Source organism: Cibotium barometz, chromosome 59 (genome assembly GCF_041138505.1).
Source record: "Cibotium barometz isolate CiBa-2024 chromosome 59, ASM4113850v1, whole genome shotgun sequence".
Taxonomy (NCBI): Eukaryota; Viridiplantae; Streptophyta; class Polypodiopsida; order Cyatheales; family Cibotiaceae; genus Cibotium; species Cibotium barometz.
The window spans coordinates 8,539,943-8,559,297 of NC_141104.1; the positions used below are offsets into that span (position 1 = coordinate 8,539,943).

General features: G+C 37.0%; 3 protein-coding genes across 3 annotated transcripts; 1 reads left to right on the top strand and 2 right to left on the bottom strand.

The window, feature by feature from the left end:
- Positions 1-4,703: 4,703 nt before the first annotated feature.
- LOC147605449 (feruloyl CoA ortho-hydroxylase F6H1-2-like) lies at positions 4,704-6,609 on the bottom strand. The gene is made up of 4 exons (XM_086793551.1): positions 6,237-6,609; positions 5,910-6,154; positions 5,395-5,722; positions 4,704-5,087 (listed from the first exon to the last, which is right to left on the bottom strand). The coding sequence occupies exons 1-4, from the start codon at positions 6,507-6,509 to the stop codon at positions 4,842-4,844; spliced, it is 1,092 nt and encodes a 363-aa protein (XP_086649677.1). The 5' UTR covers positions 6,510-6,609; the 3' UTR covers positions 4,704-4,841.
- Positions 6,610-9,134: 2,525 nt separating this feature from the next.
- LOC147605450 (S-norcoclaurine synthase 1-like) lies at positions 9,135-10,001 on the bottom strand. The gene is made up of 2 exons (XM_086793271.1): positions 9,873-10,001; positions 9,135-9,559 (listed from the first exon to the last, which is right to left on the bottom strand). Exons 1-2 carry the CDS (start codon positions 9,933-9,935, stop codon positions 9,377-9,379), a joined length of 246 nt encoding a protein of 81 aa, XP_086649397.1. The 5' UTR covers positions 9,936-10,001; the 3' UTR covers positions 9,135-9,376.
- An 807-nt stretch (positions 10,002-10,808) lies between these two features.
- Positions 10,809-12,353, top strand: LOC147605451 (1-aminocyclopropane-1-carboxylate oxidase-like). The gene is made up of 4 exons (XM_086793322.1): positions 10,809-10,909; positions 11,303-11,381; positions 11,471-11,608; positions 11,922-12,353. The coding sequence occupies exons 1-4, from the start codon at positions 10,809-10,811 to the stop codon at positions 12,102-12,104; spliced, it is 501 nt and encodes a 166-aa protein (XP_086649448.1). The 3' UTR covers positions 12,105-12,353.
- The last annotated feature ends 7,002 nt before the right edge of the window (positions 12,354-19,355 follow it).

Genomic DNA, 19,355 nt, shown 5'->3' on the forward strand with positions numbered 1-19,355 from the left:
CATAATTAAGTTTATGATTATGGTTAAAATTATGATTTAAATTCATAGTTTGATTTTAAGCACAAAAGAGGAACTACTATCATATTTTCATTACAAGCTTTTATTCTTTAAAAAAAATTTAAGAATTATTAGTAATAGCAGTGAAGCTATGGTAAAATTTTTAAAAAATAATACATATCTTTATTTTATGCATAATGCTAAAAGAGGACTTCCTACCATATTCTAGGATTGGACATCCTATGTAGTAAAAAGAATGATTTTCATCATATTCATGAGAAATAATTTTTTTTTCTAATTATGCATAATTAATTGTTTATAAGAAAAGAGTAAATTTTGGTAAATTGATTTTTATTCAAAAAGAGAAATTCCCATGATATTTGAGATCCAAGTAATTAAATGTTAAAAGATAAATTTTTGATAAACCAGGTTTGGCTTGATTCTTTAATTGCAGTGAAGCCCCCGACCAATCAATTGGTCCACCAAGAGGAGAAGAGCAACTCCAAGAGTTGTAGAGAGAGAGAGCTCCAAGCTCCCAAGAGAGAGAAAAATTTAAAGGATAATAGAAAATATGATTATTTTAATATAATACTGGCATAGTATAGCTCTATTTTTTTTCAAAAGACTAAGGGTCTATTTATAGGTGAGGGAGGACACTAACCAAGTCCAACGGGGTTCTAGAATTTTTCAGGTTCAGTTTGACTCAATTTGGACAAGATTTGGACCAGTTTGGCTCCCTTTTTTATTTAGTTTGATCCAAGAGAAAGGAGAGATAAAAATATCATAATTTTTTTGAATTAAAAACCCTTCCACACATGTGAAATAGGTATCTGTCTCAAGAGTCCCCCTCTCCTTACCAAGGTATCAAAAATGCATCATTATTCTAAAATATCTCATTTTTTTAGTAATATCTCATAATTTTTAACTAATAAACCTTTTACTCATTCAACTCTTCATCTTATGTGAGCACTTACTCATTTTTGGGTATTTTCTTTTATTCTTTTGGATTTATCTCATCCGAGAACTTGGATTAATCCAATTGACCCATTGGAACCTTAATTGGACCATAATCCAAAAATTTCTTAAAATGTAGACCCTTAGGCTAAGGTCCCTTATACACATTTTCAATTAATTTTTAATGCACCTTGGAAGAACGTAAGAGAGAATGGTAGTGGTGCCATTCTACCTTTCAAGATGATGCAATGGAAGGTCTTGAGTATGGAAGTGGTGCCATTCTCCACTTTCAGGTGATGGAAGGCCCTAAGAATGGTAGTAGTGCCATTCTCCCCTTCAATCAAATTCATGGGATGCGTTGAGAATATCACCACTGCCACTGCTATTCTTCGTTGAATGTAAGGGAGAATGACACCGGTGCCATTCCCCCTTCAAGGTGATGAGAGGCCTTAAAAATGGCACCACTGCCATTCTTCCTTGAACATAAGGGACAAAGGAAGTGGTGTCATTCTTCCCTTCAAGGTGATGGGATGAGAGGACCTGAGAATGGTACCACTACCATTCTCCCCTTCAATCAAGGTCACGGGAGAATAGAACGCAAATAGCATGCAGAAGAATGTAAATATAATCTATGCCCAAAAGGTATAGAACAAGCTATTGATACAATAACCTATAAACGCTAGAGACTGCATTTATAGATAGATATCTCTATATCAATCAAGTAAGCATTTGAAAAGAGAATGTTTACAAAGATATGACATATGCAATCTATGTTACCTTTTAATAAGTGTGAATGCCTTGAAGTTGATTGATGTTTCTTTTAGAATGACAATTATTTTATTGTGATGTGAAGACAATATGAAGTTAAATAGGAGTTGGTTGGCAAAATTCCTTCAATTTATCTCTTACACACACTGACGCTACCCTTACCGGTAATATTGAATTATTGAGATGTATAAATCTACTTACATTGTATGGATTAAATAGTTGGCATTAAGGTAAACCCACCATGTAAATCCACAATATAGAGTCCCCATCTATTGCTCAAAAGATGGTTCAAATTGTTGAGATGATTGTACAAGCTTGATGAGTTCGAATTTATTCTTTTAACATTTAGATAACCAAATGTTTTTCTTTTGACTTACTTTTATATACAGTGGCATTATTTATTTTTCTTACTTGGCTCGAAATACTGAATGTCCATAGAGAGCGAGAGAGAGAGAGAGAGAGAGAGAGAGAGAGAGAGAGAGAGAGAGAGAGAGAGAGACTGACCTCAAAATCTTATGTAAATGGCTAGTGTAATGTAGAGTCATATTTGATATCACAAGTATATTGCTTAGAATGGATGAGACAAAAAGATCATTTTCAGATATTTATGGTGATGAAAAAGATATTGAAGGTATTTTTATCAACGGTTGCTATATGATAGGTATCCATAATCTATTTAATTCTCATGGCTCAATTGTAGACCCCCGTTTTGAAAAGAACAAAGAACCTCATCTCTAATGATCGAACTATTAGAGAGCACATATGTATTACGATATAAAAACTTACTTTTCATGTAACTTTTACGTTTTAATTTAAAAATATAAATTATTATTAATATATATTTTTACAACAAAGAATATATTTATTCTTTTGAACTTAGATTATTATTAGGTTTGGATAGTCGAAATACTAATACAGAGAGCTTTAGGTTCCTTGAAATTTATAATCTAAGATTGCAAAAGACTTCGAATTGACTTTATATACATGTAATATTTGTAAACTATAAAAAACCTAAGAAGTTAGATTTTCAATATATAGACGCTGGCCATTACATAATTTTTCAATTTACTATCTATAAACTTATTCAAACGCCATTCGTCTCAAATATTGATCCACCAAATGAGTTTTGTAAGCTCGGGGAGGTCACTATATGTAAATCCTCTATATCACGTGCGTTCAAGGCCTATTTAAAAAGTCCCTTATCTGTGAATTTTTTAGTGAATATAATGTATCCTTTCCTATTCAAATCTGTAATTTTTTTTAAAATACAATAAATAAATCCTTTGTAAATATATTTTTGTAAGTTTTAAATATTTAAAATGTCCTTCTGTTGAACCCACGTGATACTTACATATTTATACGAGTGACCCCCCGAGTTTGTAAGATTTTACCTTTTTTCTTTTTAAAAAAAAATTATATCTTACAATAGCTAATGTTATTATCTTAAATATATTTTTTAAACAAATGGAGATGAGTATAGGCTTCCATGGAGAGAATCCAATCTCTCAAAGATTCTTTTAATGCTTTAATCAAACGTATTAAGATTGTCACCACTATATTGAGTTGAAATTCCATATGTATATATTTATGTCAAGTTTGATGCTTTATTAAAAGAAAAGTAAGTGCTTTAAAAGCTCCTACATGGATATATATGGCAAGCATAGTGTGTTTATGTATAGATTGCCAAATTAAAAACCATGAGACCCAAAATAGACTCCAAATATAAAACTTATCTTTACTTATCCATAATCTATTTAATTCTCGTGGCTCAATTGTACTTCGGTTTTGGAAAGAACAAAGAACCTCATCTCTAATGATCGAACTATTAGAGAGCACATATGTATTACGATATAAAAACTTACTTTTCATGTAACTTTTGTATTTTAATTTAAAAATATAAATTATTATTGATATATATTTTTACAACAAAGAATATATTTATTCTTTTGAACCTAGATTATTATTAAGTTTGTATAGTCGAAATACTTATATAGAGAGCTTTAGGTTCCTTGAAATTTATAATCTAAGATTGCAAAAAACTGCGAATCGACTTTATATACATGTAATATTTATAAACTATGAAAAATCTAAGAAGTCAGATTTTCAATATATAGACTCTGGCCATTACATAATTTTTCGATTTACTATCTAACTTATTCAAACGCCATTCGTCTCAAATATTGATCCACCAAATGAGTTTTGTAAGATTTTACCTTTTTCTTTTTCTTTTTTCTTTGAAAATTATATCTTACAATAGCTAATGTTATTATCTTAAATATATTTTTTAAACAAATGGAGATGAGTATAAGCTTCCATGGAGAGAGAATCCAATCTCAAATTTTCTTTTAATGCTTTGATTAAACGTGTTAAGATTGTCACCACTATATTGAGTTGAAATTCCATATGTATATTTATGTCAAGTTTGATGCTTTATTGAAAGAAAAGTAAGTGCTTTAAAAGCTCCTACATAGATGTTTATGACAAGCATGGTGTGTTTATATATAGATTGCCAAGTTAAAAACCATGAGACCCAAAATGAACTTCGAATATAAAACTTATCTTTACTTACCCCCGAGGACGAGTCTGTTTATATATAGATTGCCAAGTTAAAAACCATGAGACCAGGGATTTCACTGACGTAAACGAGAACATGTGAACATGTTAATAACATATGTTAATAACACAAAAAATCTTATGATCACATGTTATATTCACAAAGCTTTCACAAGGGCCTAAAAAAGTTATCTTTGTCGGGCATAAAAAATCTTCTTAGGTGACCACTGACCTGCTATTATGTGAAGATGGTAACATGAGAACATGAAGTATCCTAAACTATCTAGGCACAACCTTTATCTAGAACCACAAGTAGTGCTTTATACGTTATGAAGTCAAAAAAGATGAAAGTATCCACTTTTTGCTTTTCTCATTTATAAAAATCAACACACTGTAAAAAAATATATTGAGCCATTGACCTATTAATGACAAAATTCTAAAATACACAATTATTAAAATTAGAAAATTTAGCAAAAAAACGGATTTCATATGTCACATGTTCTTTAGAGAGAGTGGACTTTTACTAGAAAATATTACATATGTCCTCATGCTTTAATAGAAGAAGATACTTATACTCTTGCAAAATCAAGCTTTCCTTTGTTTGGTTTATCTTTGTTGTTATAAAAGTTACTCACATAATCTCCAAACAAAGTCTCTTTGAAGCAAGCAGAGCTATTGTGATCGACAAGCTCGGAGAGAGGTGCAATGATATCAACCTCCCTTGGCCCTCTAAAGCAAGCAATGGACATCCTGCTTTTCTGGGAGTTGGTCACCGCTCTATGTTCCACACTTTTGTATCTTCCATTACTCAGGATCTGCAACAAAAAAAACAAGGTGAAAGATCACAATGGCATGTGGTCTAGTATCCAAAGTAATGCTAGTGTGAACAAAGAGAGAGTTAGAGAGATAGGTGTAGATGTGGGGTCACTTTATGAAATCATAGCCAAACTTAATGTGCTCCAAAATCTTCCATAGCTAGAAATTGCAAGTGAACACTAAGACCTTCGCATGGCACGCAAAAAAACACGAGTCAGATGAAATGTAAAAATGTGTCTATCTCTTCCTCTCTCCCTCTCTTGTATGCTCACACGTACACACACACTAGTGCCACGAGTGTGTTACCTCTATTTGATCTCCTACGTTGACGACAAAGGAGTTGAGAACAGGTTTGACTGCCACCCACATATCACCCTTGCGCACCTGCAGCCCTATGACATCATGGTCGGGCTCCAAGATCGTAAGGCTAGAAATGTCGGAGTGGCCAGGGGTTCCTAAGGTGAGACTAGGGTTCGGGCAAGCTGGGTAGTAGTTAAGAGCTACGATCACACGAGGGGTTGGCGGCAACTCCCTCTTTAGGCATTTCTCGCTCACACCAAGGCTCTCGAATATAGCCCTGTAGATAGTGTCTCCAAGCTTCTCCATTTCTCTCTCATACTCTTGAAGAGCTTCTCTGCCATGATCAAATGATTCAAGAGATATCACTGAACACGTTAATAAAATATTTTCCCACCTTTGCGACCACCCCCACACACACACACACAAAAAAAAAAATGATACAAGAAGGAAAATAACCTTAGGAGTCTTAACCTTAGGACTCTCAATCACCACACTGATTTTTTAAGTAGAGAAATGCTCGCCTGAAAATGATGGGTGCCTGAAGGAAGCCGTCCAAGGATCGGTCTGGAAGGCGGCGGATGTTGAAGACCTCATTCCAGCCCCAAGCCTGGGGCAAGGCAGGGTTGAAGCTCAGCGAATAATCCAGCGCTGCGCTCAAGTCCTGGTGGTGATATTTCATGCGTTCCTCCACGGGCAGCTCAAAGAAGCCCTGCGCTGCTGCCCGTATTCGCTCAATCACAACCGCAGGCACCCCATGATTTATCACCTGCGTTACACATATATCATGGCTAAGCCCCACCCCATCACCTATTCGCCACACGTGTGCAGTGCAGGCTCTTCTTGCTTACCTGGAAAAACCCCCACTCCTCACACGCCCGCCCGATTTGCTCTACCGCCTCCGCTCCTGCCGCCTGGTCGCTCCCCTCCAACAAGCTTCTCAGATCCACGACGGGGATCTTATACTCATCTTCCTCTTCCATCACGCGAGAGGCTCCAACTCTCTGCTGCTCCGGCATGATGTACCGAGCTGGAACGTGAAGGACGCCCCCATCCACAAGCTCCTTTACGCCTATTAGACGTGATTCATTGGAGAAGCTAGAGTCATGGCATGAGGCGGCCATATCCTACAGGGCTATAGAATGGGGAAGAAGCAGAAACAGAGGGAGAAGACAAAACACTACGAAGGCCTTAGTGATCACGATATGTTTTTGCCAACTAAAAATCCCAAAATTTCTTTAAAAAAAAAAATCGGAAAGAGGATTTGTATTATTCAAAAAAAAAACACTCAAGTCAAGCAAGCTTTTTTCAGAGAAGCTTAACTCATAAGTAATCCTAAATGGAAATTTTGACCTCCGTCAGCTCTAATATGAATTGGGCTAACACACTGCAAGGAAAAACCGCTTAATTAGGTTTTTGGAGGCAACGGGTAAACTGTACGGACGAAGACTATTGTTTATGCGCTCTGGCCCGGGGGGTTCCCCCATAGTGAAACCAGGGGGTTCCGGTTCGGGCACCCCCAGACCAACTTCCAAGCAGCCATCCCCCAAACCAATACAACCAATTTCTCTTGTGGAAGGCTCATTGTCCCCCCAGGCGTGGCAATCAGTACAAGGAACGCAACTTCATTTAGAGGGCTCATCATCCCAAGAGGGACAATCAGTACAAGGAATGCAGGGGGCCTGACATGCTTCAATCGGTACCAGAGATTTCATGCAGGAAAGCCGCCATGCAACCCCCCCACTGCATGAGCACCACGTCACACCTTCCCCTTACTTAGGTTTGGATAACCTAACCTTCGGGCACTTTCATCCATCTTCAGAACAAGAAATAGATTTCTATGCAATCTACAACCCCAAATATGGCATCCCAAACCTGGAATTGGTAAGAAGCTTTCTGTCTCATTACCTGAAGATTTGCTGAATGAGTGGAATTTTTCTTACCATGCTAGAGCGGTAGTGGGTCTGTGTTTTGGACCAAGGTCTCCAGTAGTGTTCCTGCGCATTCTATTGGGTCCTAGACCCTCTCTGGTGCCCATTTGTGCAAAGCTCCCCAATTTACTTCTGCATTTATGTCCACTTTTGAAACTCATAGTGAACCCTCTTGGGAGATTGCTAGGGATTAGACCCACATATGATCTTAATCCTCATTGGCACCCTCAAGCTGTTATTGAGATGGACATAAATCAAGATTTTCCAACCAACTTAACAATCTCACCAGGGAGTGGATACTCCATTAACCAACCTATAGTTTATAAACACATGCTTCCACTACGGGGCTAAGGACCACTTCATAAGAAATTTTCCTATTAAGTTTCCCTCACCTCCTCCTAAACCGGAGGAACAGAAGAGCTCCACAAAGAATGATAACCAAGGCTTTCAAAATGTGGGTAGAAGAAATAAACCCTTCAATAGAATTTGGCTTCCAAAAGGTAACCCAAAGGTAAAACAAAACAATCGTTTTACCCCCCTCCTAATGAATATTGTTGAACCTTCCCAACCAAGGGAGGAGAGCTCTAAAGAAGATGAGGAATATGTGCCGAGCTCACAGGTTGAGGCAAGACAAGATGGCTTTGCTTGGCTTGGGAGGTGGAGGACATGGCCTTCCAGGAAAATGTCCAGGAAGATCAACTTCTTCCTTTACAAGCAGAAGAGGATATTCTCCCTGGAGAAAACATAAAGAATGCCTCCTTTGCTTCTATAAAGCAAGGTATTAGGAATGGCAGCTTGGGTGACTTAGGCTCCTCCAAAAGGAGACATTCACAAGTGGGAGGGATGCAATCCCTAGCCGCAAATGAGAAAACCCCTAAGCCCAATGAGAAACCTCCATCCAAAACTCCTAAAACCTAATGTTAAACAATATTACAGCTCTATCCTTCAACAGTGAACACAAAAGGTCTAACTGATGAAATAAGACCTCGTATTATTAAAGATTGGATGCGGCAAATAGGTTTAAAAACCTCTTTTATTTGCCTAACAGAAATCAAAGTTATTGGAGATGTATTGCAAAGAAATCTATGTATATCATCCAAGAATCGCGGATGGTTAGTGAAACCATCCGCAGCAGGGAAGTGGGGAAACAGCCCTTGGAATTGATGTAACATTGGCCACTTACATAAAGGAGGTACAAGTAGACCCTCTCCATAGATGGATTGTTGTTTAAATGGACATGGGGGAGGATGTATTTATAGTGGTATCTCTATATGCCTCGGGTCCTATAGGATCCATACCTGGGCTTTGGACATCTCTGAAGAGATTTAATTCTCCAATTATTATGCTTGGAGATTTTAACATGGTGGAGTCACACTAGGATAGATACAGGCAACTAGGTCAAACAATCAGAGGTTAGGAAAAGAAACGATAGGAGGAATGTAAGATCTTTCATGCAATACAAGATATGGCCTCTTCAAATGAATGAAAGTGCCCGAAGGTTAGGTTATCCAAACCTAAGTAAGGGGAAGGTGTGACGTGGTGCTCATGCAGTGGGGGGGTTGCATGGCGGCTTTCCTGCATGAAATCTCTGGTCCCGATTGAAGCATGTCAGGCCCCCTGCATTCCTTGTACTGATTGTCCCTCTTGGGATGATGAGCACTAGTGCTTAGTAAGAGCTTAACAACAATTAATGACAAGCATCCTAAACTACCTAGGCACAACCTTTATCTAGGACCACAAGTAGTGCTTTATACGTTACGAAGTCAAAAAAGATGAAAGTATCCACTTTTTGCTTTTCTTATTTATAAAAATCAACACACTGTAAAAAAAATATATTGAGCCATTGGCCTATTGATGACAAAATTCTAAAATACACAATTATTAAAATTAGAAAATTTAGCAAGAAAACGGATTTCATATGTCACATGTTCTTTAGAGAGAGTGGACTTTGACTAGAAAATATTACATATGTCCTCATGCTTTAATAGAAGAAGATGCTTATACTCTTGCAAAATCAAGCTTCCCTTTGTTTGGTTTATCTCTGTTGTTATAAAAGTTACTCACATAATCTCCAAACAAAGTCTCTTTGAAGCAAGCAGAGCTATTGTGATCGACAAGCTCGGAGAGAGGTGCAATGTAGCAACCTCCCTTGGCCCTCTAAAGCAAGCAATGGACATCCTGCTTTTATCGGAGTTGGTCACCGCTCTATGTTCCACACTTTTGTATCTTCCATTACTCAGGATCTGCCAACAAAAAAAACGAGGTGAAAGATCACAATGGCATGTGGTCTAGAATCCAAAGTAATGCTAGTGTGAACAAAGAGAGAGTTAGAGAGATAGGTGTAGATGTGGGGTCACAAAAAGGATCACTTTATGAAATCATAGCCAAACTTAATGTGCTCCAAAATCTTCCCTAGCTGAAAATTGCTAAGACCTTCGCATGGCACGCTGAGTCAGATGAAATGTAAAAATGTGTCTCTCTCTCTCTTCCTCTCTTGTATGTGCTCACACGTACACACACTAGTGTCACGAGTCCATGTATATTGATATGTGTTACCTCTATTTGATCTCCTACGTTGACGACAAAGGAGTTGAGAACAGGTTTGACTGCCACCCACATATCACCCTTGCGCACCTGCAGCCCTATGACATTATTATGGTCAGGCTCCAAGATCGTAAGGCTAGAAATGTGAGACTAGGGTTCGGGCAAGCTGGGTAGTAGTTAAGAGCTACGATCACACGAGGGGTTGGCGGCAACTCCCTCTTTAGGCAGTTGTCGCTCACACCAAGGCTCTCAAATATAGCCCTGTAGATAGTGTCTCCAAGCTTCTCCATTTCTCTCTCATACTCTTGAAGAGCTTCTCTGCCATGATCAAATGGTTCAAGAGATATCACTGAACACATTAATAAAATATTTTCCCACCTTTGCGACCACACACACACACAAAAAAAAAATGATACAAGAAGGAAAATAACCGTAGGAGTCTCAATCACCCATTGTTACCACTACATTAACTTACAAAAATACCCTTGGAAGCCACCACGAGTGTCCTTTAATATACGTGTGTGTGTGAGACACATGTTGCCAGTGCATCACCTCCGTTTTCTGCTCGAGAAGACACAGCTGAATGAAAGGTGGTGGAGACTTAACCTCAAATGAAAATATGGACCATGACAGTTAATGAGAAAGCCCTGTGCCAAATCCACTGCGGCCATTGCAGGTACCATTGAAGAAGATGTGGAGACGCCGACCCAATGGCGCTAGCTTCCTCACCATATGGCTGCCCCTCCGTGGCCCCCCAAGGAGGGGAAGCATCCGGTTGAATTTTTAGAAATCTCTCTAACTCTCTCTTTGTTCACACTAGCATTACTTTGGATTCTAGACCACATGCCATTGTGATCTTTCACCTTGTTTTTTTTGTTGCAGATCCTGAGTAATGGAAGATACAAAAGTGTGGAACATAGAGCGGTGACCAACTCCCAGAAAAGCAGGATGTCCATTGCTTGCTTTAGAGGGCCAAGGGAGGTTGCTATCATTGCACCTCTCTCCGAGCTTGTCGATCACAATAGCTCTGCTTGCTTCAAAGAGACTTTGTTTGGAGATTATGTGAGTAACTTTTATAACAACAAAGATAAACCAAACAAAGGGAAGCTTGATTTTGCAAGAGTATAAGCATCTTCTTCTATTAAAGCATGAGGACATATGTAATATTTTCTAGTCAAAGTCCACTCTCTCTAAAGAACATGTGACATATGAAATCCGTTTTCTTGCTAAATTTTCTAATTTTAATAATTGTGTATTTTAGAATTTTGTCATCAATAGGTCAATGGCTCAATATATTTTTTTACTGTGTGTTGATTTTTATAAATGAGAAAAGCAAAAAGTGGATACTTTCATCTTTTTTGTGTGTGTGTGTGGTCGCAAAGGTGGGAAAATATTTTATTAATGTGTTCAGTGATATCTCTTGAACCATTTGATCATGGCAGAGAAGCTCTTCAAGAGTATGAGAGAGAAATGGAGAAGCTTGGAGACACTATCTACAGGGCTATATTTGAGAGCCTTGGTGTGAGCGACAACTGCCTAAAGAGGGAGTTGCCGCCAACCCCTCGTGTGATCGTAGCTCTTAACTACTACCCAGCTTGCCCGAACCCTAGTCTCACATTTCTAGCCTTACGATCTTGGAGCCTGACCATAATAATGTCATAGGGCTGCAGGTGCGCAAGGGTGATATGTGGGTGGCAGTCAAACCTGTTCTCAACTCCTTTGTCGTCAACGTAGGAGATCAAATAGAGGTAACACATATCAATATACATGGACTCGTGACACTAGTGTGTGTACGTGTGAGCACATACAAGAGAGGAAGAGAGAGAGAGACACATTTTTACATTTCATCTGACTCAGCGTGCCATGCGAAGGTCTTAGCAATTTTCAGCTAGGGAAGATTTTGGAGCACATTAAGTTTGGCTATGATTTCATAAAGTGATCCTTTTTGTGACCCCACATCTACACCTATCTCTCTAACTCTCTCTTTGTTCACACTAGCATTACTTTGGATTCTAGACCACATGCCATTGTGATCTTTCACCTCGTTTTTTTTGTTGGCAGATCCTGAGTAATGGAAGATACAAAAGTGTGGAACATAGAGCGGTGACCAACTCCGATAAAAGCAGGATGTCCATTGCTTGCTTTAGAGGGCCAAGGGAGGTTGCTACATTGCACCTCTCTCCGAGCTTGTCGATCACAATAGCTCTGCTTGCTTCAAAGAGACTTTGTTTGGAGATTATGTGAGTAACTTTTATAACAACAGAGATAAACCAAACAAAGGGAAGCTTGATTTTGCAAGAGTATAAGCATCTTCTTCTATTAAAGCATGAGGACATATGTAATATTTTCTAGTAAAAGTCCACTCTCTCTAAAGAACATGTGACATATGAAATCCGTTTTCTTGCTAAATTTTCTAATTTTAATAATTGTGTATTTTAGAATTTTGTCATCAATAGGTCAATGGCTCAATATATTTTTTTACTGTGTGTTGATTTTTATAAATGAGAAAAGCAAAAAGTGGATACTTTCATCTTTTTTGACTTCGTAACGTATAAAGCACTACTTGTGGTCCTAGATAAAGGTTGTGCCTAGAGAGTTTAGGATGCTTGTGTTGTTAAGCTCTTACTAAGCACTAGTGGCATGACCCGTCCATGACGAGCAAGAGTATTCTTGTATGCCTAAAAACACAGACTCGTCCTCGGGGATGAGTAAAGATAAGTTTTATATTCGAAGTCCATTTTGGGTCTCATTATTCATGGTTTTTAACTTGGCAATCTATATATAAACAGACTCGTCCTCGGGGGTGAGTAAAGATAAGTTTTATATTCAAAGTTCATTTTGGGTCTCGTGGTTTTTAACTTGGCAATCTATATATAAACACACCATTCTTGCCATATATATCTATGTAGGAGCTTTTAAAGCACTTACTTTTCTTTCAATAAAGCATCAAACTTGACATAAATATACATATAGAATTTCAACTCAATATAGTGGTGACAATCTTAACACATTTGATCAAAGCATTAAAAGAATCTTTGAGAGATTGGATTCTCTCTCCACGAAAGCCTATACTCGTCTCCATTTGCTTAAAAATATATATTTAAGATAATAACATTAGCTATTGTAAGATATAATTTTCAAAGAAAAAAAAAGAAAAAGGTAAAATCTTACAAAACTCATTCGGTGGATTAATATTTGAGATGAATGGCGTTTGAATAAGTTTATAGATAGTAAATCGAAAAATTATGTAATGGCCAGTGTCTATACATTGAAAATCTAACTTCTTAGGTTTTTCATAGTTTACAAATATTACATGTATATAAAGCCGATTCGCAGTCTTTTGTAATCTTAGACTATAAATTTCAAGGAGCCTAAAGCTCTCTATATAAGTATTTCGACTATACAAACCAAATAATAATCTAGGTTCAAAAGAATAAATATATTCTTTGTTGTAAAAAAATATATCAATAAAAATTTATATTTTTAAATTAAAATACAAAAGTTACATGAAAAGTAAGTTTTATATCGTAATACATATGTGCTCTCTAATAGTTCGATCATTAGAGATGAGGTTCTTCGTTCTTTCCAAAACGGGGTCTACAATTGAGCCACGAGAATTAAATTGATTATGGATACCTATCATATAGCAACCGTTGATAAAAATTCCTTCAATATCTTTTTCATCACCATAAATATATGAAAATGATCTTTTTGTCGCATCCATTCTAAGCAATATGTACTTGTGATATCAAATATGACTCTACATTACACTAGCCATTTACATAAGATTTTGAGGTCAGTCTCTCTCTCTCTCTCTCTCTCTCTCTATGGACATTCAGTATTTCGAACCAAGTAAGAAAAATAAATAATGCCACTGTATATAAAAGTAAGTCAAAAGAAAAACATTTGCTTATCTAAATGTTAAAAAAATAAATTAGAACTCATCAAGCTTCTACAATCATCTCAACAATTTGAACCATCTTTTGAGCAATAGATAGGGACTCTATATTGTGGATTTACATGGTAGGTTTACCTTAATGTCAACTATTTAATCCATAAAATGTAAATAGATTTATACATAATAATTCAATATTACCAGTAAGGGTAGTGTCAGTGTAAGAGATAAATTGAAGAAGGAATTTTGCCAACCAACTCCTATTTAACTTCATGTCTTCACATCACAATAAAATAATTGTCATTCTAAAAGAAACATCAATCAACTTCAAAGCATTCACACTTATTAAAAGGTAACATAGATTGCATATGCAATATCTTTGTAAACGTTCTCTTTTCAAATGCTTACTTGATTGATATAGAGATATCTATAAATGTAGTCTCTAGTGTTTATAGGTTGTTGTATCAATAGCTCGTTCTATACCTTTTGGGCATAGATTACATTTACATTCTTCTCCATGCTATTTGCAATACCTCTTTATGGACAACATTGGTTGTGAAGACTTCGTTTGAACCTTTTATGTTGCTTTCATGTTCCACAATTCCTTTACACACACTTTCACTGCATCAGATGATCTAATACGTGACATAACAACATATAATTATCCATGTGTGAATACTTATGCGACCAAATAAAGTCCTAACACACTCATCAATGTTTGTTCTTGGGACTTATTTATTGACATACCAAAAGCTAGCCTCATAGGAAATTGTCTCCTTCTCATATCAAAGGCAATTGAAGCATAGTTGATATGAATGTTATTCTGAGAATAAAGACCTTGTCTTCAATGTTTTTACCTGTAATGATTTGTGCTTCTATCATCTTTGAGTAAAATTGCTTGCATATCAGTCTGGTATCATTACAAAGGCCCTATCGAGGGTCCAAATTGTAGAGCAACATGATAGGAGCATTCATCTTTAGTAGAAGCAAGTGGTGAGGAGGGTAACCATCCCATAAGTTCAAACTGTTCAATTATTCAATTGGATACAATATTCTCTCATTCTTAGAAGAAACAACCGAATCTACACTGAGGTATTCTCTTTTAAGACCGGGTAATGCACTCAACGCTAGTTCATTGATCTCATTGATCTCTAGATTTCGTGGTGCAAGAGTAGTACGATCTTTGAAAAAGCATGCATAATCCTCCACTTTGTGAAGATCTTTGTATACCCATTCTACCAAACTCAAAAGGGAATTCCCATGGATCAACATTTATGGTAGAATTACCACTCTTCCTTGATTGTTTGGATGGCCTATAGTGCCATCTCTAATTTGTAAAGTCCATTTGATAAATTCTAGTTTTGTAGAATCATAAGCACTCTGTCTGATCCGCATGTTTTTGGTGAGAACATTCACATATCTCTAAATATATGACAGGCACAATGTTGCATCAACAATATCCTCACGTGATCCCTTTGCCACAACGGGTAAGATTTTCCTAAAGTCACCCCCAAAGAGCATAATTTTTCCACCAAACACAACATCACTTTGCATAATGTCTTTTAATGTCATGTCCAATGCTTCATATGTATACCGATGCATCATTGGAGCCTCATCCCAAATGATTAACCTTGTTGCAAGTTTCAACACCTCGGCCAATGGGCTATTAGCTTTGACACCACATGTGCTAGAAGTATTGAGAATCAATGGGATTTTGAAACGTGAGTGTGCTATATGACCATTTGAAAATAACAATACAGCCAATCCAGACGATGCACATGCCAAAGTAACTTGATTCCTTCCACGCAATCGAGATAGTAAGGCATTATAAAGATATGTTTTTTTTAATCCACCTGGTCCATCAAGGAAAAAGACACCACCATTGTTCAAATAAACAGCCTAAAGGATAGTATCGAATGCTCCCGATTGACAACTATTTACATTCCTTTCCATGGTGAAAACAGACAAATCAGCTTGCTGAACAGAATCAAACATCATCTCTTCCATCAGTAAACCATTGTTGATAGTAGCAACACTTGATCTATCAGATTGTAAGAGATCTTGCATGTGCAACAGAGCTTGATTCTTCGCTATAGAATGACAAACACCAACATTAGCACACCCTCTCTGCAAGCCATGAAGAAATCATATGAAAGTTTGGTAGGAGAATTTTTTCCAAAGCTGTCCAGGAAATATAGGCCTACAAAAAAACAATATAATGACAAATAGTTGACGTTGTTGGAATCTTATTTTTTGGAATGCAGCTTCTTGAGGACACATATACCACTCCTCATCACTCTCCAGTATTCCTCTAGCTTCACATGCAACCTTAAAATAGGGATACAAATGTCCATTCACTATTCGTACATCCTCAAAAGATTTACAGTCTTTTCATACTATGAGTAACATGCGTAGGTAAATGTTCTCACCTGCACTCGGGCTAACATTATACATACATCTAATCATATTTTTTCTTTTTCTTTTAGTCCATGATTGAAGAGCTATATTCCACAACCACCTGTAAGGAAAATCAACATATAGCAAGCTATTTGCATTTGCATTTGCAATTGATTAGCTCCTAACCATGCGGTGAGAGTACTTCTTTGGTTTTTGTCACAACTAATTACATCACGCAAATCATCATAGTTGTTGAATATCACATTATTCTGCATTCGAAGATGAACATGCAACCTTTGTATATCAGACTTTTTATCGTGCAAATCATATTGGTAGAAGCGCCAGCATGCCTCTTACGCAGACACGTACCGTGCATCTAGATATTGACTAACCTCGTCAATAAACCCATGTGTATCTTGCAACTCTATAGTAGCTATATCATGTCCTTTGTATACATACTTATACAAATACTTAACTTTTTTAATGGTAGAGCATACTTCTATGTTAATATGGGCTTTGTATCTCATAGAGAGAAAAAGGGTTATATGGGATAACCCATTGACTATCCTATGATCCTTTACTTGGATGAAACTACCATTGTCTCGCCGCATGTAAGTTGGCTATCCATTTTCATCAACAATAGTAGTCTCAGAAACTTTCGAAAAGGTAATGATGTTTGCGACTTCCGTTATCCATGCAAGGAGAGCGCATATTTAGTGTCCCACATGGTCCATGGACATTACAATGGCTGATTATGTTGTGCAACTTAGGAAACATCACCTTATCAGGAAGTTCACCACATATCGACATATCATAGTGAGCAATCTCAATTGGCTTATATCCACTTTTAAATATCAATAATATATGTGCACATGGCAAGCCTCTTTTTTGAAATTCAACAACAGAAACAAATCCCATTACCCTTCCAAATAATGCTTTTTTCACCAATAAGTGAATCATATCCTTATGCTTCTTATAGAAGACCTACGCCATCGATCTTGGGCAGCCTAATCTGGCAGCTATTGTAAAGCATTGCTTATTTCATCGCACTTAGGATTGCAAGTAAAGGTAATAAAAAGGTCAGGTTTACCCATCTTCCTAATAATTTCCAGTGAATATCCTGATACAATTAATGCATATAATGAGGCCCCTGAGTATATGTAGATGGCAGAACTATCTTGCATCCAGCAATGCCTCCCGAGACTCTATTGACCCCGTCACTTATATTAACCATATCTATAATTCCTTGGTATACTTTAGCACGCAATGCTTTCTGGTTATTATGTATCTATACTAATCTTGATTCTTCCATGCTACTATATGCATCAACAATGTATTGTTGCAAAAGTGACTAGAATTGTTCGGGTAAGGCTTCCAACCTCAAAATACTCTGATGGCTCTGAAAAACTCCTCTAGCCCCCTCAACAATCAAACAGTACCCCCTTCAGCTCATGCAAAACAGGGTATGGAGAAAGCTGAATCTTTTATTCTAACTAGTAGAAGACGAATTTTCAAGACATGCAAGCCAAGTACCCATAGACCTCTTGCTAAAAGATACTTTCTATTGGAGACCCTTTTTGACCCCTCTCTCTAATTCCTTCTCTTCTTCTCTCCTAATGTGTGTGTGTATGCATTCATGCATGCATGTATGTATGTATTATTCTAATCCTTGTTATTGTGCCCAAACCGAAAATGTTGTCACAACCAATTTTGTCCTCTAAAGCAATACCATTGTGCGCACCATCACCGCACTTTGTTGTCCTCCGCCATCATTGTAGTTTTCCTTGTTCTTGCATCTTGCTTTTCTAAGGTCCAAGGATAGGCTCATCTTGTAAGGGCAGACTATGGCTTTTGAAGGAAAAAATTGGGGTTATATTTCGAAATTCTAATTTTAAAATTTCTATATTGCAAGTTGAGCTTTTTTAGTACCAAAATCTATGTTGATAAGAGAATGGACTTGTAAAAAAAATGATTTATAAAAACATATCAAATACCAAAGAGAAATTTAAAAAATATAAAAATTTGTTAAAAATGTGAAATTTCCTAAAAATTAGAGAAAATAAGACTTTTTTGGAACACTTTTCAAAAATTGGAGTTCAAGAAAAATTGCATTTTGTGATTGATTTTTCTTTTGTTGCTTTTTGCACCCCTCTCTCCATAAACAATATCTCCTCTCACAATTGCATACCATGAAAAGCTCCTTCCTTGCTCAAGGACTCATGCACATGCTCCCATAATGCATGCCCACTATTAAGACCAAAAATATGGTTGTACCTTACCCACACGAACTCAAATCACATGCATGAGGTAGTGTGATCAGTGTTCGGGAGGTATATTTTATTGAAATGCATTTACATCCTTTTCACTATCAAACGAACATAAAGCTTACATCTGGAGCTAGCATTTCACGGAGAATTTTAAAAAAATAATAATACTTGTAAATTTTGTATGTGTGTATGTGTTTCAAGAGCAATCCTAGGTGCATTCCTATCTAGTTAGGGTAGGATGTAAGCCTTGGTGTTATCACCTTAAAGAGAGATGGTTCCACAACTTGAGGCGTTGCTAAAAAGGCCCATGACACTAATTTTCTATCTTGCTAGGGCCACCGACACCTCGTTAGATGTGAACCGAGTTAAAAGATGAACATGTAAGGGTCATAATGAATTCTCCATCGTGAAGGGTTGAGATCCTTGCACCCAAGCTACCTACAAGAAGGCGGATACAAGGGAATAATAAAAGTTATATTGCAAGGAAGCCCAAGGCTTAACCCCAAGATGTAGTACACGAGTGCGTGAGTATATCAAGAAAATTTGAGGATGAGATGCCTTGTACCCTTTACTACTTCAAATGTGCGGTGACATGATGAGGGAACTTCAACAAGACGTCATGCTTGTTGATGCCTTTGCTCCTAAGAGGTTGTTCTTAATGCACATAGTCATGGAAAATCGGAGACCCTCCATACATATCACGATAGTTGATTGGTTCATACAAGGATTGAAGCTAGAGATACACGCTTTAGTGTCACTTAGCAAGTTGAAACACAGAATGAATGTGATGAGCTTATGGAGGAGGCCAAAAGAGCCAAAAGCTTTGGATGGACAAAAGGAAAATGAAAAAAAGAAGAGCTAGGATGAGCACATCCTTTGAGAGTGGTTCAAAAGACACTTTAAGAATGTCTTAGTGGTAGCCTAATCCCAAAAGGA